The sequence below is a fragment of the Malaclemys terrapin genome, chromosome 12, assembly GCF_027887155.1.
Source record: "Malaclemys terrapin pileata isolate rMalTer1 chromosome 12, rMalTer1.hap1, whole genome shotgun sequence".
Classification (NCBI taxonomy): Eukaryota; Metazoa; Chordata; order Testudines; family Emydidae; genus Malaclemys; species Malaclemys terrapin.
This window is the reverse complement of record NC_071516.1, coordinates 26,199,155-26,222,779: the sequence shown is the minus strand read 5'-3', so window position 1 is coordinate 26,222,779 and position 23,625 is coordinate 26,199,155. Positions and strand designations below refer to the sequence as shown.

At 44.6% G+C, this 23,625-nt stretch overlaps 1 protein-coding gene across 4 annotated transcripts in view; it reads right to left on the bottom strand.

Moving 5' to 3' along the window:
* DLGAP4 (DLG associated protein 4) overlaps nucleotides 1-23,625 on the bottom strand; it is a 104,067-nt gene that overhangs the window by 31,481 nt on the left and 48,961 nt on the right. The window contains exon 1 of one of the 4 annotated variants that reach the window (XM_054045340.1): nucleotides 8,833-8,874. The exons of the other annotated variants lie outside the window; for them this stretch is intronic. Coding sequence (XP_053901315.1) covers nucleotides 8,833-8,839 — 7 coding nt within the window. The 5' untranslated portion in view covers nucleotides 8,840-8,874. Of the gene's footprint in view, nucleotides 1-8,832; nucleotides 8,875-23,625 lie in introns of those variants that run through there. 4 annotated transcript variants of the gene reach the window in all.

Genomic DNA, 23,625 nt, shown 5'->3' with positions numbered 1-23,625 from the left:
TAAGGCTATGTTTTAGTCACAGGTATTTTTAGTAAAACACATGGATAGGTCACAGGCAATAAATAAAATTTCACGGGCCGTGACCTGTCCATGACTTTTACTAAAAATACCAGTGAATAAAACCTGGGGGTGGGGAGGGGGAGAGGTGCTGGGGGGGGGGGGGCATGTGGCAGTGTGTGGCCCAGGACCCTCGCTAGTGGTGGGGGTGGTGGGCTTGGGGGGGCCGGCAGGCTCCCTACCTGGTTCCGTGCCTCCCCCCACCAGCAGAGTTTGGGTGTGTGAGGGCGCAGAGGGTTGGGGCATGGGACGGGGTGAGGTGGGCTCTGGGCAGCACTTACCTGTGGGGCTCCCCGAAAGTGGCAACATCCCCCTTGCTCAGCTGCTAGGCGGAGGCATGGCCAGGAAGCTCTGCATGCTGCCTCTGCGGTTCCTGGGGGGCGCGTGCTGCAGGGGCCCGACACTGCCCCAGCAGCAGCTGGTGCGCCTGGCACAGGGGCTGCCTGAGCTGCCCCTGAGTCAGGCACACCGGCCACAGCACAAGTCACAGAAGTCACGGAAGCCGTGACCTCCATGACAAACCAGCAGCCTTAGCTATGAACACTGAATAAAATGTATACAGCCCCAGTCTTCATATGGCTAGCGGTCTAGAAAGCAATAGCTTGAGGGGTGTCAGATCTGAGAAGACCTGTACATATTCTTGATCTATTCTGTTGATCTTTAGTTTTCCCTCTGCACCCATCACCATTGTATCCAAGTGCTATCTACCCATCTGCTTTTAGTAGTAATCCCAGCAGTACACAAAGTCAGTGGTTTTTGGCTCTACAAGCCCCTACTCTAGACCAGGGTAACAGAAACTCTGTTGATTATAAAGTAAGCCTAAACCCAGTGGCAAACAGTGCCATGACAACAATACAGCTCTTGTTCTAACACACAGGCCATAAAATGAATGCTGAAGCTAATGAAATAGTTAAGATCCGAACTGCTGGCGTCCACTCAGATTGGGAACTAGCCTGAAATTCTGAAGGCAAAACCTGTCACAATAAAGAAAACTTAGCAAAAGTCCCAGTCCTACAAAGAGCCAAGCTGTTGTTTCCATGGAGACCTTCATCAACATAATCTCAGACCTGTGACCAACTGTTAGGACTAATGCTCACCATGTGACAATCTGCCTCTTGCCCTTCTTCCTCTCCACAACCATGCATCCAAGCTGCTGTTAAAGCACTGAGAAACAGACTCAAGGCTTGAAAATATAGCTCAGTTAAGTTCCCCTCCAGTCACTCTCCTTCACCAAGAGAAAAAAAAAAAAAAAAGAAAAAGAAACTGTACCTTGCAGACTAGGAACGCGGCACTGTTTCCATAGAGTCTGCTTTAGAGATGAACCAGCTGGGATTTTCAGAAGAGTTTAAGGGAGTCACGTGCTGGACTCCCTTAGTGCTGCATTTTCAAAAGCACTGAGTGATAGCCTAACCCTGCTTCCACTAAAGTTGTGATAAAGCTCTCATTGACTTCAATGCGAACAGACAGACCAACACTGAATACTTTTGAAAATTCCAGCCATGCCAGACATTTTGAAGACTGCCTGAGGTTGGAGGAATAAAAGAAAATTGGTGGCCCTCAGCAGGACTAACTGCTTGAAAGCTAGTGATACGTTCACGCCAATTGTTGCTCAATAGCCAGACTGGTTTTAGGATGAAAATTCAAAGTCACAGCAATTTATACTGCCAGCTGGGAGGTCAGCCATCTGTTGCAGTGATTTCCAGAGTTACTGTCAAGTCTCACAGCATTCACCTGGGGAACCCCAAAGGGATCAGTCTGCTTGAGAGATGTGTATAGAAGGGGAAAATTTAGGTCTGGCTGTCCTTGTCATCCCAGTTTGATTAAGGATTTAACACATCTTGTTTCTTATCAATCTAGAGTACTTATATACTAACAATCCCTATACTATCCGAGAACCTGAATCTTTAATGTATTTATCCTCCCTACCGCACAAGGGTTTTGTTAAATATTATCCCCATTTTACAGATGGGAAACTGAACCATAGACACACTAAAGCCATGTCTACACTAGCAAGCTTACAGTGACACAGCTGTACTGATGCAGCTGTGACACTGTAAAATCGCTTGTGTAGCTGCACTATGCCCATGGGAGAGAGCTCTCCCATCAGCATAAGAAAATTACCTCAACAAATGGCGGTAGCTATGGCGGTGAGAGAAGCTCTCCCACCAACATAGCACTGTGCACACTCCCACTTATGCCAGCAAAACTTATGTCGCTCAGGGATGTGTGTTTTTTCACACCTTTGAGTGACAAGTTTTGCTGAAATAAGTGATAGTGTAGACCTGGCCTAAGTGACTTGCTGCAGGTCACACAGGAAGTCTAGGGGAGTAGGGAATTGGAGCTGGATCTCCTGGAGTCCTAGGCTAGTGCCCTAACCATTGGACCATCCTTCCTGTGAGACACTATCGGGAGTTTTATTTACATCAAGTTTCTTAATTAACAGAAACTTTCAGAGAGAAAAGAACTACCACCACCAAACCTTAGGATCTAGCTGTCATAGCTAGAGTTAGGAGATAATTAAAAAGAAAAATGTGAGATACCAACCACTGACTGTAACTGAACAAAGATACACCATAACCAATGGTTGACACTTCAGAATGGTGTCCCTCCTCAGAAGAGAAAAGTTATTCTTAAATCTCAGCCAGGATTAAGGTAGAAAGACCAGTGGGGCAGGAATGATTCAACCTGGATCACTTGTGTCAACTGACTAGCAGATGTGGTTTAAACTGTATTGCAAAAGCAGACAGAGAAGAGATCAATATTTCCCCAAAAAGAGGAACCCATATGAATTATTCCTAATCTATTAGGGGTCAAATGCAAGACTGGAGTGTATGCAATGGGACTTTGTTTTTCTAAGAGGAGAAATTAAGGGGGTGGGGGGGAATCTCCTACCCAGTCACTGACAATCTCTAGCTGGAAAACCCTTTGCAATATTAGTAGTAAAGGGCATTTACCACCAAAAAACGTTCACTGTGGAGAAATGAATAAACCAGGAGGAGGAAAAAACCTGCAAAGACAATCCTTTGTCTAATTTCTATTGCCTTAGAATCACAGGAACCTGCTAAAATACTGAAGTTGTCTTTTCTTCCACTCCCAGCTACAACTGTATGTTAATTCTTAGCCAGCCAAATGGGCTGGTACATTCCAGGAAACACAAACTGGGTTCCAGATGGCTGTTGCCTAGCAGCACCCCACATACTTGGTTGCTTAGGGAACGGGTTCCTTGCATTCTCATTACACAGCTGTCTGCTGGAACTGTTACTCCTATTTGGGAAAATTACTCACTCAGCTACAAGCTGAGGCAGGAATTTCAGTCAGAACATGTCATTGAATAGAGATGTGGTCAGCCAGCAGCTAAACTGAAGCAGAGTGTTTGAGGGCAGGGTGGATGGCAGTGAAAGTGAGAAAAGATTACTCTATGTGAAAAATCAAACAATATCCATAATGTCAAGTTCTTCTTTTTTAAAAAGGACCACCACTAGTAAGGAAATTTGGGACATTAGCGACATAATTAAAGACAGACCGACCTTCACTCAAAAAGTGCCCCTTAAAGGCAGCGTAATTTATTAGTGCCTGTCCCGAGAATGGAGCATTTTTTATAGGACTATGTTTATACACTTAGAGCTAAGTTACGGCTCCCACGTGACAGACTGAGAATTAATCCAATTTTTATACAGTGAGCTAGAGGCAATCTGTTTTCTCCATTGATCGAGAGACTTTATATGATTTCATTACTTCTTGAAATTAGTTAATATTTTTAAAGCTTGTGACACACTAATGCTATGCCCACTCACACACTGAATTACTACAGTCCAATCAAGAAAGACTACAGTATTTTTTAATTTTGCCATTCTGCTGACAGCTAGCTTAGCCGTAGGTAGCCCAGATGCATTATTGCTATTTTGTTAAATCAACAAAGTATTTTGCAGTAACTACACTTAGTAATTAGATAAGCATCAATTTACAAATCATCGACTCCTGGGAATGTTAAGATCAGGAAGCCCTGAAAGGTAAAGGTAAAGGCAAAACACTCCCAGGGTTACATAATCATGAGCTTTCATCAGCTTGCATCATTATAGTCTGTACATTTCCATCAGGCTGCCGGGCCAAAATCTTACATCAATACATCTAGAGGAATTTTTGGTGTGCTACTTCCCTCTGGAACCTGGAACCAGCTAGAGCAAATGGCCCAGGATAGAGGACTCTGGAGATCTGTGGTTGGCGGCCCATACCCCGATTGGGGTGACGGGCATGACTGACTGACTGACTTCCCTCTAAAGTGCCAGCATTGTCTATTGCCTCTTACCATATCACTCAAAAGCAGCTCCATCTCTCCACCATGGCCACCCTTCCTTCAACTGGAAAGTTTACATGCCCTTTAAGGCTACTCTCTCAGAAGTGCTCCCTGTAGAGCTAAATAGCTCCCAAGATATTTACAACTCTTGCTTGGCCCAGCAGTGGCTGGGCCAAATTTGGCTTCAGAGGTTTTCCCTACCACATCACAGAGCTGATGGGATGCTGCACTGCAATGTGTCCCTACCTCAAAAATATGACTCATTCTGCATACAAAACCCACTCAATCCAATACTATTAACCTTTAATATAGTATCTTTCATATGCAGGGGTTATTACTGGGAATATGTTAGAGAACTGGATATAATTCATCTTGGCACAAAAGAAACAAGAAACACAAATTTAAGAAGCACTAAAGATATGGGTCTTTGTGCTGAACATTTAGTGAGATGAGAGCTAAGGAAAGTATTAAGCTACACAAGGTAGTGTGCACATGACTGAAATCCACAGCAGCCTACTGTAGACCACACCTGTGAAAACAAAATTAATATTTCCTGTTCTCTTTACAGAGGGTTTCTTTTGGGGTGCAGGGAGCAGAAGAACCAGAGTTCTCATTTCTGCAGCAAAACAGCTAAAACCTAAGAACTGGAAAGGCAGGGCTACTAGAACAATCAAAGATTTTCAGAAAAGCTCATAACCCCATACCTCTTTCATTCTATCCCTACGATGACAACTTAACAACTGTGCTGTAACTATCTTTGTCTCTCTGCCCTTCCCTACTCTTCAGCACACATGCAGTACTGCTCAGCCCTTGACTGTCGATGCTACTTAGATACATGGCTGTGCATCTCACAGCAAGAAATCACACTTGTTTGAAGTGCCTAGAAGTGTGACAGCATGTGTGAAAGGGATCAGATGCTTCCAGCAGCAAATTAAGAACAAAATAGTCTAGAGGAGAAGTTGTGCACAATTTGTGGTCTTTGTCCATGTGGATCAGGAAGAAGGGATATGGTTATTAAACAGCCTAGATATTAATATTTATTATAAGAATTCTAGTACCACTCTCCCCTACACACAGATGCTGCTTTTCTCTGGAAAAAACATTAAGTCCCCACTCTATCCCCTAAGAGTAATTGTAAAAAATCCTTCCCGTTCTACTGTCACCACACTGCATTGCTCAGAGGAGGAGCTCAGACACCACAATGATGGAGGCAGAAGTGTCCAGAAAGATTACACCTGAAATGGTCATCTTAAAGGAGGAATACATAATGAAAAAAGGCCAATCAGTAAACTGCTTACTCCCGTGCAGAAAAAATGAACTAAATTTACTTTTGCAGATTTTTTAAAAACACACTTTCTAGCGAAAGCTTTCATAAAGACATCTTCCATCAATCTAAACCCAGAGGAAAGTTAGTGATACCGTTCAGTCAGGTCAGGCGACTCTGAGGTTAGAGTGTCGGAACCCAGAGCTGGTCTTCCAACCCGTGCAATCTTGAAAACTTTACTACAAATGAAGAACCAAATTTTAGAGGAAAGTATTGACAGACTGCCAGGAGGTATTGCTATTTGGAACTAAGACCCAGATTTTTAAATGTATTTCAGTATCTAACCCCCATTGATGTCACCTTAGAAAACTGGCCCTAAGTTTTCTGTTCTGAATTTCTACTCACTTGATAGGACAACCATGTTCTTGAAGAGATTCTCTCCTTCATTAGTCTGGCCTAAGTTTTGTTTCAGAGTCACTTCTGAACAGAAAATGACAAGAAGCTACAAAAGATGATAACATTCAAAGCTAAAGTGAGGGCTAAGATCATTTTGCAGTTCAGGAGTCCAAGGTTTTAATTATAGAATCCTCTTGTTATTCAGTTAGATTACTGATGAGAACATTTTTTTTATAGTTTAATTCAGCAGCTCTTACCAGAATGACTGAGTTTGCCTTGGGTTTATGCTCCTTTACTTTAGATGCATGAAACCTCAAAAGGACTATGGAATATTTGACACTTCCTTTACATTTTGCATCTAGAATGTAATCTGTATGCATTTTAATACCAGACTGCTTATTAGTTTCTATGGGCTTGTTTGTGTGTGAAAGTTACAAGTGCAAACAGTAATAGGATGTAGTAATAATAGTATCAGCAATTTAAAGCTGGCCTCCACTCTGATTTATCCCTTATGAGAGCCAAGCTTCACGCTACCATGTCCCATTATTACTTTGAGAAGTGCTCACTGCCCCAGCAGAGATACAGGCTTTGAGCTTCTGTCTATCTGACAGAGCAGAGGTGACGGAAGGAAGAAACTGAGAATGGGAATAAACAGTAGAAGCCACCATTTCAGATTCTGCAGGGAAACTGCAGAAAGATTAAGCATTTATAAAAGAAATCAAGCATTTGAGGTTATGAAGTTACAGTTCCCTTCCTCTCCTCGCACTTAATCTTATTAATGAACCCTGCAGGATATGGTGCACAGCCTAACAAGAGCTGCAGCAAGTACCCACCTCTTCTCAATGAAGTGAGGAACTTGAAGCCTAGATGGAAACATTTCAGTAACAGTTAAGCCACTAAGTCTAAGAAATCCATGCTCAGCTAGAGTCATGGCATTTAAGACACTGAGACAGATTCAGCCCTGGTGTAACTATGACAATCTGGACCATTGGCCAAAATTCAGCCCTGGGTGCCTAACAGACTACAGAGTATATGTTTAGGTGCCTAAATATGCAGTCTGGTTTTTGGAAGTGGGAGATGCTCTGTGTTCAACACTTACTGCAGACTTGAGAAACTAACTTTACACAAAGTTCATTTTCTTCCTTCCCTTCTTCCCCATCACCACATTTCCCTAGGATGGGCTCTTTGTTCACTTGACCTTTTCCGTGAGATTTTTCCCATCAATCCCTCTGCCTCAGATGCAAGGAAGTTTTTCTGTAAACCTCATCCTGAAATAAAGGAGTCTACCAGGCGCTCCCTTCCATAACCAACTTTTAACCCCATTAACAACTGAAGTGCCAGGTATTCTCACTATGAAAAACCTATTCAAGTGTTTTACTTCAGGGGGTTTTTGTAATAGAAGTGTAAAAACAGAAACCCAATTGATAATAGTCTTAGGCGGTGTCCACACCAGCCGTTTTTTTGTTTATTTTTTTAAACTCCTGTTGTTGCGCTATTGCGAGTGTGGCAGCAGGTCCAAATGACATGGTGGTTAAAAAAATCATCCCACCACATGTATCATTTGTCCACTAGTGCTCCCACCATTAAAGCTGCATCACTGGTAATAAGCCAAGAAAATCTGAAAAAATGAAGACAATCCGGTGCCTACCCTACTAGTTTTGAACTTTCCCTTCCATTTGTCCCTCTATTAAGCAGGTTTGCAGACTTTTAAGAAATGGTGCTCAACTGCAAAAACTGGACAAGTGCAGACCTGCCCTGATATTTGTAACGCTATCTGATATATTGTCCTTCCAGGACAACATTTGTCATCCTAGGAAGAAGTGTTCTCAGCTTCGTTTTGGGTCATTCCCTTTTGCCCTTCACTGACCCGTAGTTACTGAATGGAGGTTAAACATTCCACTGGAATCTATTTTTTAACGCGTTTGCCTGCCTTTCATTAGGAAGTCTTCTTGCAGCATAGCTAAAAGACAGTCTGAGGTAAAATTTTCAAACGTGCTTGCTTTTGAAAAATGTTACCCTTGTTCTACAACATTCACCTACAATTGTTCACTTCGGAATGTAAAATAGTACCTTGTTGCACCACATCTCTGCTCTGCATTTTAGAACTATTTGCTTACATTCAAACAAGTGTATACTATTATTAGCACTGCAGGATCAGACATCTCTAGCTGCAGAATCTTTATTACAAATGACAGTGTAAGACAGATAGAAAAAGGGTTAATTTTCACATCACAGGCTGAGCTTGCAACACTAGAAGCCAGAGTACTTGTTCAGCTTGTGTGTCAACACGTTATTCTAAGTAGAGTCACAGCCTCATAGCAGCTCTCAATAAATGAATGGCTGGAACCTCAATGAAGAGATACATAGAGCAAGTTGTAGTGATTTCTATTTGTTTACCTTTTGGCAAGACAGTCATTTCCTGTTCTGCAGAGTCACTTTGCACTACAAAGACAAGCCAATACCCCATGTGTTCCTTAATGCCTCACTAAGTTCTGAGGCTGCCTGCTGTATTGCAGGTGACGCTTCCTCTGATTTAAAAACATTTCTCTCTGGTGATTTTAGATTTCTACACCTTTCATCTCAAGACAAACCACGGACCAGTCTTTTTGAAGCCAAAAGACAATGATTTCCAGAAGACTTCACTAGGATATGCATTTCCAAGCTACTGTGCACACCACTGGCTCAGTGTGCAGAGAATGCACAGCTGCTAACTCAATTGTCTTCACTATTATTCAAAAAGAACGGGAGTACTTGTGACACCTTAGAGACTAACACATTTATTTGAGCATAAACATTCGTGGGCAACAGCCCACTACATTACTGTGCATTACTGCTTATGGAATCCAATCCATCCCAGTTTCAGAGAACGTTCGCCCAATATTCCTGTGAATGCAAAGGAAAGAGAAGAGTGAGGGGGGATTTGATAGCTGCTTTCAACTACCTGAAGGGGGGTTCCAAAGAGGATGGATTTAGACTGTTCTCAGTGGTACCAGAGGAGAGAACAATGAGTAATGGTCTCAAGTTGCAGTGGGGGAGGTTTAGGTTGGATATTAGGAAAAACTTTTTCACTAGGAGAGGGTGAAGCACTGGAATGGGTTACCTAGGGAGGGGGTGGAATCTCCTTCCTTAGAGGTTTTTAAGGTCAGGCTTGACAAAGCCCTGGCTGGGATGATTTAGTTGGGGATTGGTCCTGCTTTGAGCAGGGGGTTGGACTAGATGACCTCCTGAGGTCCCGTCCAACTCTCGTATTCTATTATATGAAAGGGAGAGGGGATGCTGCATAGTAAGCCAAACAGAACCACAGACTTAGATTCCTTGCCACAGAGGACCAGGCAATAACCCCCTCAGGAGGAAGGAGGTTTGGGGAGAATGGACAGACCTGGAAATCTTGGATAAGGAAATCTCCGGGAGTCCCTGAGGCAAAGGCATCTGTATGAATGGCTGGCCTTTCTTGGCTACCCACCTGATGCCTGCTCAGTGAGGCAGCACAGCTGCTGACCCAATCATTCCCATTCACAAAACCAAATGAGAAAGGAAGAAAAAGTAAAAAAACACTTGGACTATTGAAAAGTTTGTTGAAAGCAACGTTTCCATAAAATGCTTCAATTTTGACAAGCGTGTGTTTTCCGATGGAAAACTGTCAAAACGTTTTTGATGGTTCCATTTAAGCAGTCTAATTTTAGTCCCTTAGCTGTTTGATCACAGTACACAACGTGGGCCAGGGATACAAGTGTTGCAGGTTAGCAATAGATGAACTCTAAGAGGGCAAGTATGCACAGCACCCGCCCCACTATGTAACACTCTCACCCAACCTGGAAGCCTCACAATGTAGATATACAAAATTGAAAGATAAACTAACATTGGTGACTCCAGTCACTATGACCAGTAATGGAAACAGAACACATTTAGCTTAATGTCTTGGTCATAACAAGTTGAGACATTTCAGAAAGTGGTAAGAAAATGTTTTTACAAAAGAAATTATTTCCCCAATCTCTAAACAATCCATAGGTTGTAAAAGCCATTTGTAAACAGCATGGCAGTAAGAGTCAAGTTCACCGCTACCATTCCCATATCTTCTCAGCTCATCCATCATGACATGCAGCAAGTTAAATCACGTTAGCATCTGTAACCTTAGATCACATCACAGGTACCTTGACAGCATAGCTCCTACACTGTGTGGGTAAGCATTACCACCGGGGAGTTGGAAATCCTTCTACAATGTAGAGAAGATAGCAAAAAGCCACCCTGCAAACTACTTAACAACTGTGGTGTCCTTTGTCCTTCAACAAGTATCAAAGATCTGCTTGTCTCTGAAAAGCTAAAGTCAATCACGTACTGTATCAAACTACTGTAGCTGGAATGCAGCCTAATAGATACTTTTCATCAAACAAATATTTAACAGGGGTTGAGTGGATCAGTATTATAATTCTTAAGGATTTTGGGCTTCCTACCATGTTCTTCTTTAAATGTGATTTCAACACAAACTTAAAGGGCAGCGAACATGGTTTCTAACGTAGGTGCAATATAACTATTTCAAACCTTCTTCCCCTCCACAGAAGGCCTTGAAACTACAGTTATAACTCAGGCAAATTTAAAAACTTTATATTTTTATTTGAACTCCATTGATCCACTTTGTACTCTCTCTCCATCCATCAATTACCAGCAGTGGGGGAAATACACTGGACCCTCGCTAGAACGTGGGGTTTTGGATCCATGCACAGTCCTGCATGAACGTGGGGACCGCATTATAGCGGGGACCGCATTACCATGGATTCCAATGAAGGTAATTAAATTTGGGATCCATGCGTGGTCCCACGCTATAAGTGAATTTGTGGTATATAGACGCGTGTTCTAGTGAGGGTTCACTGTAAACAGAAGCTTTGCTGCCCAACCAGCCTCCTGCCTGATTCATTCACTGATGCCACAAGTTTGACATTATAATTGTTTCCATGACGACTGACTGACAGGACTGAATCAAACAGGAAAAGGCCAGTTAGAAAGAAAGCAAGCTTTCTTATGGCACCAAGACCTTGGTAATTGACAGCAATGAGAGAAGATATTACAGAGAGTACATGATAGCTTAATGGTTTCAGCAATAAATACATTATATTTAACTTTTGCCCAGGTCCTTTAAAAAAAAAAAAAAAAAAATCAAACCTTGGCTAAACATGAAAACAAAACACCCTATAATGGAAGCTAGTCATTTTAATTACACCATTAGCTTCAGCCTGACTCCACAAAGAGCAGGTGTCCAGGACCAGGAAGTAGCCATTGTTTTCTCTTAGCTCAAGCCAGGATTCTCTTCTTTCCATCATAAAGAAAGCACAGGAGAAATTCTTAAAAAAAAAAAAAAAAAAAAAAAAAGCTTTGGGGTACACGACAAGGAGATGGTTGATGCCACACAAAAGTTCCATGTATATAACAGTTTTGAGGGGAAAATCTAAGGGTACGTCTATACTTACCCACTGGTTCGGTGGCAAGCAATCAATCTTCTGGGATCGATTTATCGCGTCTTGTCTAGACGCGATAAATTGATCCCGGAAGTGCTCGCCGTCGACACTGGTAATCCTGCTCCGCGAGAGGAGTAGGTGGAGTCGACAGGGAAGCCTGCCTGCCGCGTGTGGACCTGCGGTAAGTACCTTTAAGTTCAAACTAAGATACTTCGACTTCAGCTACGTTATTCACGTAGCTGAAGTTGCATATCTTAGTTCGAACTGGGGGCTTAGTGTGGACCAGCCCTAAGATGGACACACTGGACAGATTCTCAGCTGGTGTAAATTGGCATGACTTCAATAGAGTTATGCCAATTTATATGAGCAGAGAATCTGGCCCATTGACTGCTTCTACACCAGGGGTAGGTAACCTATGGCACACATGCCAAAGGCGGCACGCGAGCTGATTTTCAGTGGCACTCACGCTGCCCGGGTCCTGGCCACCGGTCCAGGGGGCTCTGCATTTTAATTTAATTTTAAATGAAAATTCTTAAACATTTTAAAAACCTTATTTACTTTACATACAACAATAATTTAGTTATTTATTATAGACTTATAGAAAGAGACCTTCTAAAAACATTAAAATGTATTACTGGCACGCGAAACCTTAAAGTAGAGTGAATAAATGAAGACTCGGCACACCACTTCTGAAAGGTTGCTGACCCCTGTTCTACACTGTTGCAAGCATCTTGTATACAATGCACCACATCCACACATAGCACTCTCTGCAAACATTAGTGGACTTGTGGATTAGAGTGTTTTCTACATTTTATATTACCTTTGTGTTCCTTCAATGCTATTCTGTGAGTAAAGATTTCAGAGGTGAAGAGACCAGGCCAAGGTGAAAGCAGTTAAGTACTGCCTCAGCTGCTCTCAGATCTGTCCTAAATAGGTGAGGGAAAGGTAGGTAAGCCAAGAGCAGCCAAAGCCTCATGCAGTCAGCTTTACAGGTAGAGCTAATGCCTGGAGCTGGCAAAACTGGTACCGAAGAGGGGGCAGGAATATTCTAGTTTGCACTGGGAGGAACAACTGCATTGGTGTAGTTGCTACTCCAGGAGACTGCCCTGTCAACAAACTAATGCAGATTCAGGTAGTAGTGGATGGTACAGCAACAGCAATTCTAAAAGTGGCGTGAGCCTGTGCACCTCTGGTAGCAACTGTGTGGGTTAAAAGGGTGCTAGGGGGTTTGCAGTGCCAGTTCACCAGCATAGATTTGGCCCTGTAGAGGGACTGGGGCAGTTCTGCTACACAGGAGGTAGGGTAAGCTTTGGGAATCCCACGCAGAGGATATGAGACAGAAGAAATATATGGGAAGGACTCATGGCTGTGCCACTTCCCTAACCCACGTAGTACACATGCCAATAATGAGGAAGTCTCTCCAGCCTCAAAGGGTGGAGAAACAGCTCTATTGCTTCAGAGTGGCCAGGGCAAGGCCCAGCAAGGCTAAGAACAAAACAAAACAAAACCCTACACCCCACAGAACAGCCTGGCTGCTGAGGGTGCATACTGTGGTCAGGATTTAGGCTACTCTCTTTTCAGACTGTCTACACTACAGATTCAGCAAAGCAGCACTAGTTACATTCAAAAGGTTTTCTAATTTTTTGGATTGGAAAGAAATTTTACAAATTGCTTAAGTATTGCAGAAATAGTTGTGTAAACCCCAGGCTACGTCTTCACTGTGGAGTTAACTTGGATTATCTACATTTGAGTTACACCTCTTCAGTTAGCCCAGCTCAAGTAAGAGCAACCACAGTCTCTCAAGCTGCCGTGTTCAGGGGCACGTGCCATGATTCTTCGTGCTGCAATAAGCTGAGCTGCTCTGAGGTCGTTCCCTGTGAAACATGGTGAGCCTGTCTGCCCTTTCTGGGCACGTATGAGGGGAGGGATTTTTCAAGCCACAATCAATACCTGACATTTCTCACTCAAATACATGTATATATAGATTTTTAGCAATGCAAAGGAAGCCCATCACAACCATCGTCTGATCTATTCTTTACTCTCCTGAAGAGGAACATAAGTGGTAGTGTAGACATAGCCTATGCCGGCAAAGTGCATGTCGCTCAGGGTTGTGAATATTCCACCCCACGCAGCAACATAAATTAAGATGACATAAGTGGTAGTGTGCACAATGCTGCATCGGCAGGAGAGCTTCTCCCGCCAGCATAGCTTACTGCCACTCCTTAGGGGTGGATTAATTATGTCCATGGGAGAGCTCTCTCCGTCGGCATAGAGTAGCTACATGAGAAATAATACAGCTGCACCACTGTAAGCTCTCTAGTGTAGACATAGCCTAAGTCCACACACAAAACAAGTTTCAGAATACCAAAACAGTTAGGAAATATTACTGTGACACCGAACATAAGAACGGCCATACTGGGTCAGATGAAAGGTCCATCTAGCTCAATATTGTGTCTTCCGACAGTGGCCAATACCAGGTGCCCCAGAGGGAATGAACAGGTGATCCATTCCCTGTCGCTCATTCCCAGCTTCTGGCAAACAGAGGCTAAGGACACCATCCCTGCCCATCCTGGCTAATAATCATTAATGGACCTATCCTCCATTAATTTTTCTAGTTCTTTTTTGAACCCTGTTATAGTCTTGGCCTTCATAACATGCTCTGGCAAGGAGTTCCATAGGTTGATTATGCGTTGTATGAAAAAAAAATACTGCCTTTTGTTTTAAACCTGCTGCCTATTAAATTTAATTTGGTGGCCCCTAGTTTTTATGTTATGAGAAGGAGTAAATAACACTTCCTTATTTACTTTCTCCACACCAGTCATGATTTTATAGACCTCTATCACATCCCCCCTTAGTCGTCTCTTTTCCAAACTGAAAAGTCCCTGACTTATTAATCTCTCCTCATATGGCAGCTGTTCCATACCCCTAATAATTTTTGTTGCCCTTTTCTGAATCTTTTCCAAGCCCAGTATATCTTTTTTGAGAAGGGGCAACCACATTTGCACATAGTATTCAACATGTGGGCATACCATGGATTTACATAGAGGCAATATGATATTTTCTGTTTTATTATCTATCCCTTTCTTAATGATCCCCAACATTCTGTTTGCTTTTTGACTGCTGTTGCACATTGAGTGGATATTTTTAACAAACTCTCCACAATGACTCCAAGATCTCTTTCTTGAGTGGTAACAGATAATTTAGACCATTTTATATGTATAGTTGGGATTATGTTTTCCAATGTGCATTACTTTGCATTTATCAACACTGAAATTCATCTGCCATTTTGTTGTCCAGTCACCCAGTTTTGAGAGATCCTTTTGCAGCGTTTCGCAGTCTGACTGGAACTTAACTGCGTCCCATATTTTTCATGGTAATATTATGATACGATTGTGTCAATCATAATGTATTTTGTGCAAGATAAGGCATGTGATATATCATTGGAAAGGTTATGATTTGCTGAATATGATTATCCTATTTGTATTCATATATCTTTTTTTATCTAAAGTTAGGAATATTGACTATACATCTGTACTACAAAAGTGTTTGCACCTGGGGAACGCCCACTAGACAAAATGCAATCAGTCTGTCAGGCTAGCTGGGAACAAGTCAATGACCATTAGGGAGAACAATAGATCTTTGAAGATGCTAATCTCCCATCTTCCAGAGAAGCTGTCCTGGGATGCTACAAACAGCCTTTGACTCATGGCTGCTTTGCCACTGCAGGGTCATGTGATCGTGTCACCTGGTACTGGACTCCATGACAGAATACCAGTATTTTTTTTGGGGGGGGGGGGAGGAACCACACTGGAAAACAAAGGATTCCCACCATATGTAAAACCTATTTAGGGCAGGGGAGTGATATGATCAGTGGTTGTTCTTCACTGAATCCGCATCCAGGATGACTGCTGTGAACATCCAAGAACTGAGTCCAGGCTGGAAAATGTGTCTGGCCTGTGAAAGAATTTTAAGTTTTAAGTTTTGGAGTTTTAAGCTGCAAGCAAGAGCAACTTGCCTTCAAGAACCTCTGCAACCTGCCTAAAACAACATTTAGGGTGAGAAACCAGTTTCTGTAGTATCTTAAACTTATATTGTGTTTTTGGTTTTAAGTGCTGGGTAATCTGCTTTGATCTGTTTGCTAACCCTTATAATCACTTAACATCCATGTTTTGTAGTTAATAAAGTTGTTTTAATTCTCTCTAAAACTAGTTTGTGGAATTCATTACTGGGGGGCAAAAAGCTGTGCATATCTGCCTCCACATTGAGGGAGGGAGCAAATTTTATGAGCTGTCGCTGTACAGTTCTCTGTGCAGCGCAAGATGATGAATTTTGGGTTTACACTCCAGAGGGCGCGTGCACTTGAGTGCTGGGCAGTTCCTTAGCTGAGCTTTCCCATGCAGAGCTGATCTCAGCATCTGTGTAAAATTGCAGCTGGGTGTGTCCCCACCTGTGTGTGTGCTGGAAGGGGGCTTGAGAGCCTGTCACAGCAGCACAGTGTAAAGGGAACCCAGGCTAGTGGGTCAGGCAAGCTCAGTGACACCCCAGTACATCAGGTGGCACCCCAGAGGTGGGGCGGGGGGGGGGGAACTTGGCACAAGTACCTCATAGCACTGAGCTGGACACAATTTAACATTCAGGAATCAAAAAAGCTTATGTGCAAGTGAAAGGTACATAGGAAGGAAAATAGAGAAGTCGGGGTGTTTATTTTTCTCTATCAGCCTCTAAAAATTTGTTCTAGGAAAACCAGAAATAAAGGGATACAGAAACTATATCCTTTCCTTCCTCATTATTTCATGAGACAGTCACAGCCCCTTAGACTCAAGGTGGGAGCACAGACAAACTGAACTGCCAGAAGAAAGCAATCTCAATATAAAGATTATTTCAAAGCTTACAGTTGTCAACATCAGCATTCATAACAGCTGGCCCAATTCTGTCCTATCACTCAAGAATGCAACTCATTAGCTCAAGTTCTGCTCAGTTTAACAACTGTAAATATGCAACAACTTTACTGACTTCAATGAAGTCATGTCGTATTTACACCAGTGTAACTGAACACAGAATTTTGCTCATTCACTTCAATGGGGCAGGTAAGCTTATGGGGGAGCAGAATTGGCCTCAGTACTTTAAAGAAACTCCATCAACTTAATAACATCAAATAATAACTCCCTTTGAAGATTTTGTTACCTTATTGCAAGTAACATCAAGATGACTATAGTTGAGACTTTAGAGAAAAATATTCTCAAATTTACAAGCTTGATTACTTTGCATATCTGATAGCCCTTTGTGTATAATCAGTTTCACAATTTCCCCTGTATAGCCTGTTTGTTTGATCTCATCAATGCTAGTAAGAAAAGTACCAGATACCTTATTCACCACTGGTGTAGGTCTGTTGTTGGTAGCAACAGTAGAAAATATTGCCATAGGCAGATCTCTAGTGTTTGTCATCATGTCACCTAGTCCAACCCAAGCTTGCAGTGCAGATGAATTGCATCAGTGTAATAAGGGACTTGCACTGGTAGGCCTACCCTGGTTTGAAACATCTATGCTGGGGATTTGTATCAGTGCAAGTATCCCCAGTATAGGCAGGCCCTAAGAACAGGTGGTAAAATGTCTGAGCCCTTCCTGCAGTGGAGCTTTCACCACTGCAAGAAGGTTATGGGTCTGAATTTTGCTAGTATAGATACAGCCTTTGGATCTCTTTACAAGAGAAAAAAATATGGACCAAAAAAGAGAAAGCATGAGACTACGTAACTTGGCAGGAGGATATAGGGACAGGTGTAGTATCCAAAGCCACTTCTAATAAATTGGAAAAATCAGTTGAGGTGACACGTGTCCCTTCAAGCTACCAGAGTCCAGAGGAAAAATAGCAGGGCAAAGTAAGGACAACCACCTAAAAAAACAAACACACACAAATCTCTACTCTTATTGTAAAGATCAAACTAAATTGTATTTGAACCAAGGCATCATGTATTTAATCACATATTTATGATGATTTTAGGAATCACATCACATTGAACAGTATATTGGATTAAAAATGGATTATGGTGCATTTGACAATCTGTAAACCGACAATCTATTCTCGGCTCAAGAAGCAAAGTTAACAAGAAGAGTCAATAATAAAGCAGTTTTTAATCCTACATAATTACATTTTTTAAATTTTCTCTACTACTGCTAGTGCTATGTATAGTCTGCAAGTGACACCACTTACAATGCTTGAGTAAACACTACTCCTAATCTTTTAAGAGAATCCAGGAACAGAACAAAGTCCGTACTATTGGTTTCCCTTTTACTTTCATGAGTTTGCTAATAACCCTTAGACTGGCATCTCAAGTCTTTCCCCTTCTAATCAAGTAAGAAAGCATTTGATGAATCAAAAAACGTACCTCACAAAGTAATTTGATATATATTTTACATATAAATAAAAAAAAAATGCCACAAGACAATTTTAAGGAACTGAAAATGGTAACCCTATAGGCATCTTTTGAGACTTCTGTAAATGTGATAGAATCAAGATGACAAATTTGGGTTGCCTCAGAGGGACAGCAACATACTGTGTTTTTAGAAATATCTGGTTTATGGGATACACTAAACAAGTTCTTATAAAAAACATCCAGGGAAACCAGTGATAAAGCAACACTAGGTCTCAACTCCAACATTCTTATCTCAGTATTCCTGAAGTCCTAATAAATATTTCCTAGCTAAACCTAAAAGAAGTTTTACCCATAAACATTTACTATTTTCATTGTCTCAACTGCTGTCAACCTAAGAGTTTAACACCTCCCAAGCTACCCTCTTGAAACACAAACCCACTAAACTACCCATTAGGATAGATCCTTTGGTTTTGCAAACAACACCCATTCCCCTATTTCACCATAGTTTTTGCACAGCAAGAGCAAAACAGCATGCTCCAGATGAGCATGATGCAAACACAGGTAGTGTCGGTTCCCACCCCATACAGAGAAGTCAAACGGGCTGTAAGCTACCCCCACACCCAGAGGAGTAAGACGTGGGGTGTGTCGACTACCAACCCTCCCTGCACAGAGGAGCCAGTGATGTGTGTAGGCTACTCTCTCCCCACACTCACAGAGGGGCGGGGGGGGGGGGCACGTACGCTACCCACCTGCACATGTAGAGAGGCGGGCGGAGGAGGGATGTACGCTCCCCGCCCCCCGGGCACATGCACAGAGGGATCAGGAGTGGGTTTAGGCTACCAAACTCCCCCGTCCCCAACGCACATAGGTCGGGGGAATGGACGCTACGCGGGCCGGGAGGGATGTACGCTTCCCCACACACACGTGCACAGAGACCGGAGGGGAGTGAGGATGTACGCTCCCCCCGATCAGATGAGAGGTTATACGTTCCCTCCCCCCGCCAGAGTCCGAGGGGAGGATATACGCTCTTTCCCCCCCCCCCCCCACGGGCCGAGGGGAGAATATACGCTCCCCCCCACACACACACACACCCCGCACGCCCAGGGTCCGAGGGAAGGGGATACGCTCCCCCACACACACCCCGCACGCCCAGTGTCCGAGGGGAGGGGACACGCTCCCCCCCCCCACACCCCGCACGCCCAGGGTCCGAGGGAAGGGGATACGCTCCCCCCCACACACCCCGCACGCCCAGTGTCCGAGGGGAGGGGACACGCTCCCCCCCCCCCACACCCCGCACGCCCAGGGTCCGAGGGAAGGGGATACGCTCCCCCCCACACACCCCGCACGCCCAGTGTCCGAGGGGAGGGGACACGCTCCCCCCCCCCACACCCCGCACGCCCAGGGTCCGAGGGAAGGGGATACGCTCCCCCACACACACCCCGCACGCCCAGTGTCCGAGGGGAGGGGACACGCTCCCCCCCCCCACACCCCGCACGCCCAGGGTCCGAGGGGAGGGGATACGCTCCCCCCCACACACCCCACCCAGAGGCCGGAGGGGACCCACACGCGCTCTCACCCGCGGTCCGCAGGGCCGGAGCGGGGCTGGCTGCGCTCCGCGACGGTCGAACAGGAGCGAGAGGCGGGGCCGGGAGGAGCCGGGGGCGGCCTCCGATCCCCTCCCCGCTCGGGCGCTCGCTCCCCGGAGGCGCCCCGGGGTGTGTGTGTGGAAAGCAGCGAACACGCTGCCGCCCGCGGGTCTGCCGGAGATCGCGGGGCCGAAGCGGCACCGGGGCCGAGCCAGGCAGCCCACCCCCGGCGGGCGGGGCGCCGCTCACCTCGTTTTGCGGCCTGCTGCAAACACCCTCCCCGAGCCCCGGCCGGAAAGCGCGGACGGGGAGTGGGTACGAATATGAGCCCGGCCCGATAGTGGAGGGAGGGGAATGGGACTAAGCCGGAGGGGGAGAAGAGAGAGAGAGAGAAGATGCAGCCTGGAGAGAGGCACATGCTGTGGCCACAGGGCCCCTCACTCTCCCCTGCCCATCCTGGGGAAGCTGGCATGAACCCCCCCCCCCCCCCCCCCCCTTGAAGCACAGCCCTGTTGGGACCTGGAAGGAGGGGCCGGGCCTGGGACAACAGTGAGGACAGATGGCACAAAATGCTCAGCAGCAGGAGAGGGAGGCAGATGCCAGGAGGTGCCCTTCTCACAGGAGTCCCAGCCATATGAACCGTACGGCAAAAAGTGGAAGGGTTTTTTGTGGGAGATACACATACAGCAAGCCCCATTGTACAGCACCTGGCACAACAATCCTGACTGGATTAAAGTTTAGGGACCCCTGTATACATAAAATCAGGCTCAACAGCCACCTCACTGCTCAGCTTCAAGACAACTGAACCTGCTACACACCCAGGAGTTGGTCAGTGCAGAGATTTATTACACCTCTTACCCAGCTTTTGATATAACCATACGCAATCCCTCCATGTATACAGGGTAGGATCTCATTTTAATCTTTTAATTAGTGGTCAAAAATATATAGCATGACAGTTTTACTGTTCAGGAGCACCAGATGATAATTGGCTGTTGGAATATTAAATTTGTGGCCCATAACATATGCCTTTTTAAGTTGTATGTTAAAAAAAATCCTTGAGAAACAGTCTGGGTTTGATGAAAGACCTATACACCTCTTCATTTTTTGTTCATGTAGCATATTTAGGGTTAGAGCTAAAGGCCATTGAAGTCTGGCCCTCAAATATTTACAAGTATGGCGTTCTATATGATACGACTGGCGTGGTACAGAATGCTTCAGAGGCATCAAGTCAAATAGTAAGTAAAAAGTAGGTATTTTCACAATGTAGCCTAAAGACACTACTAGGATATAGCAAGTAAAATGCTAGTTTAAAGAATGTTGTTAACCTATTTAAGTCTCTATTTTTAACTTTCTAAATGGAAGCAATACTCAATGTAGCATAGCTGAAGGATGAATGGTACAATATGTACAATTCCCAGACAACAGCCTTTACTCAGAGTGAGGATTTAATTAACTTATCTATGTTTACAGTGTTATTAGAATGTTGTAGTTGTATGAACTAAAGCATGAAAACTGGAAATTGTATTACCCAAATGGTCCAACTCTAGCCTCTTTGCAAATATCCTTATTTTGTTGATACACTAGAGGTATGGACAATATTTGTATTTTGAGGTAAGATGCTGTCTGTATTTTAGCCAAGACATAAAACCCAAAACTCTGATCACTGTTTGAGGGGGGAGGGATAGCTAAGTGGTCTGAGCATTGGCCTGCTAAACCCAGGGTTGTGAGTTCAATCCTTGAGGGGGTCACCTAGGGATCTGGGGCAAAATCAGTACTTGGTCCTGCTAGTGAAGGCAGGGGGCTGGACTCAATGACCTTTCTGGGTCCCTTCCAGTTCTATGAGATAGGTATTAAAAAAGAGGAGTCCCTGGCACTTTTCACAAGAGTTCCCTAGCCAAAATTCCAGCTTGCTCAATTATGCTCTGAGAGTCGAGGTATCCTACAGTTTTCATTGGATTTAGTGTTCTTTGCCCACAGAAAGAGTTTACATCAGAAAACAGTCTTAAATATTTGCACAATAGACTGTACTTTACTCTTACTACATTAAAATGAAGCGGAAGTTTCTTTCTATATTTCTTCATTTATCTAGTCATCATGGGCATTCATTGACAATGATGCTAAATCCCAAGAGCCATAAAATGGAAAAAACAAAGCTCAAGGTATGCCATCAGCTGAGAGCTAGTGCCTGATTCTTTGGTGCACTAGTTTCCATTTGATGATTACTTAGTGGCCACTTCACGTTTGAGTCTCAGGCCAGTTCCTGGTGGACAGGTGTCCACTTCACAAAAGGCATGCACTGTGCCATTGTTTGCAGGCTTAGCAGCAAGGGCAAGGATTGATCGGGCAGAGTGACTAAGCATTCCTCAGTCTTAAAGGTAGTCCTGGGTTTCAGGTAGATGGGCAGGGCAGGAGAGGGGAAATCTGAACTACGAACAATGCTGTACCTGTCCTGTATATAGAGGACTAAGGAGCTCACATATGCAAGGATTGCCTCTCCACTTTTACAGGGATCTCACTTGCACAAGCCAGTCAAAGCTGTTACTGCATTGGGGAGCCAGAATGCCATCTACTCTGGACAGAGTGGATTGTAAGAGCTTACTTTAGCAGTCTCCACTTAGTAATCATGAGTGTTTTCTGGCATTGGCATTTCTGGTAAGCATATTGGCACAAGAACAATAAATGTTAACATGCAGTGTAAGACTTAATGCCCATAATTAGCTGTGGAAATCTCCATAATCCATGAAGAGATTTTACTGTCACTTTGCAACTATACTTCCCAACAAACATCAGAACCTGGTGCTAGGCGTAAGGCTGAGCCTGTTACTGGGCATGACCCATGCTGCTCCCCACCCAATGGGTTGGCTTGCTGATGAAGCAGCAATGCTAGGTGCCAATACAATGTGCTGCCATTTGGCAGGCCCCAGCCAGTTTCCTTGTGCCCAGAGTTTTGCTCCCAAGAGGTCCTGAACACCTGCAATGTTACTTCAATTAGAGTTGCAAGTGCCAAGAACCTCTCAGAATTAAGCCCCAAGTTGGAAGGCGCTGAGATTCTGAGCTCGCCCTCTGCAGCAAAGTCCAGTCCAAGGTAGATGTGGCTTTAAACCATTTTGTGCCTCCTGAATTCTGGGCCTGCCCAGGCCCCAGCATAAGATTACAACAATCCCTGGGGTTGCTGTCAAAACTTTCCACTGCCTATTGAATACTCCACTCCCAGAGTGCTCTAGCTATGCCCCTGCCCCATCCCCAGAATCTCCCCTTTTGTCCTTGACACACTCCTAGAGGCTGCAAGGGGTTGGTATTGGGTCATTATGCTAGCTCTGTGTTGCCCAGGGAGCTACACTGTAGCTCCCTGGGCTACAGGGAGTAGCCGCATAAAGGGGGCAGAATGCAGCCCAGGAGTGAAAAAAAAAAAATCACACTGTAGGGGACAGGAGTGTTGTGTCAGTCCAGCCAGTAAAGCAGCAGCACCGATAGGCTCCAAAGGGCTCCTTACAGGTTTCATGAGCAAGGAGAACATGACTGTGACTCAGGGCCTCATGTTTGGGCAGAGGTGGCAAGCTGGAAGAAGTGAAGTTTCCAACATGGAAAAGATAAGGAGTCCAGACACAGGGTAGCTGATCCCTGTGAGTAGGCCAGGCTCAGTGTCCCTTTGCCTGAGCAGGTGGAGCCAACAGAAACAATTAAAGGAGGCAGGGCTACCCGGGGGGCGCTATAAAGGCCTGTCAGAGGACAGGAAGAGGAGTGATTGGGGCAGCTTGTGCCTGGGGAGAGGAACCACAGAGAAGTGACACTTAACAGGGTGGTGGACCCCGGGAACAAGGGGTCAGGTGCTCTGGGAAGTAGCCCTAGGGCAGGTGTTCCAGAAGGGGAGCAGAGCTGGCTGTGAGAGGAGCTGGCTAAGACTGGGAAGCTGCAAGAAACAGGATTACTAAAAACACCTCAGAGGGGAGGCTGTGAAATCCCAGGACAATGGGTGAGCTGAAGGACTGTTTTAGTCTATTATGGGCTTATATTTGGACAAATAAACCTACTTAAAGGAGCCTGGGCATGGCAGTGAGTGTTGTTAAGCTGGGGAGAAACCCTGCCATGTCACACATGGTGCAGAATGCAGAAAGGGAGAGAGACACGAATCTCTGTTGCCCGGCAAAGTGGGGGGAAAACACAGGCAGGGGGATGCAGAGCTACCTTTGGCCACGAGGTGGCAGCC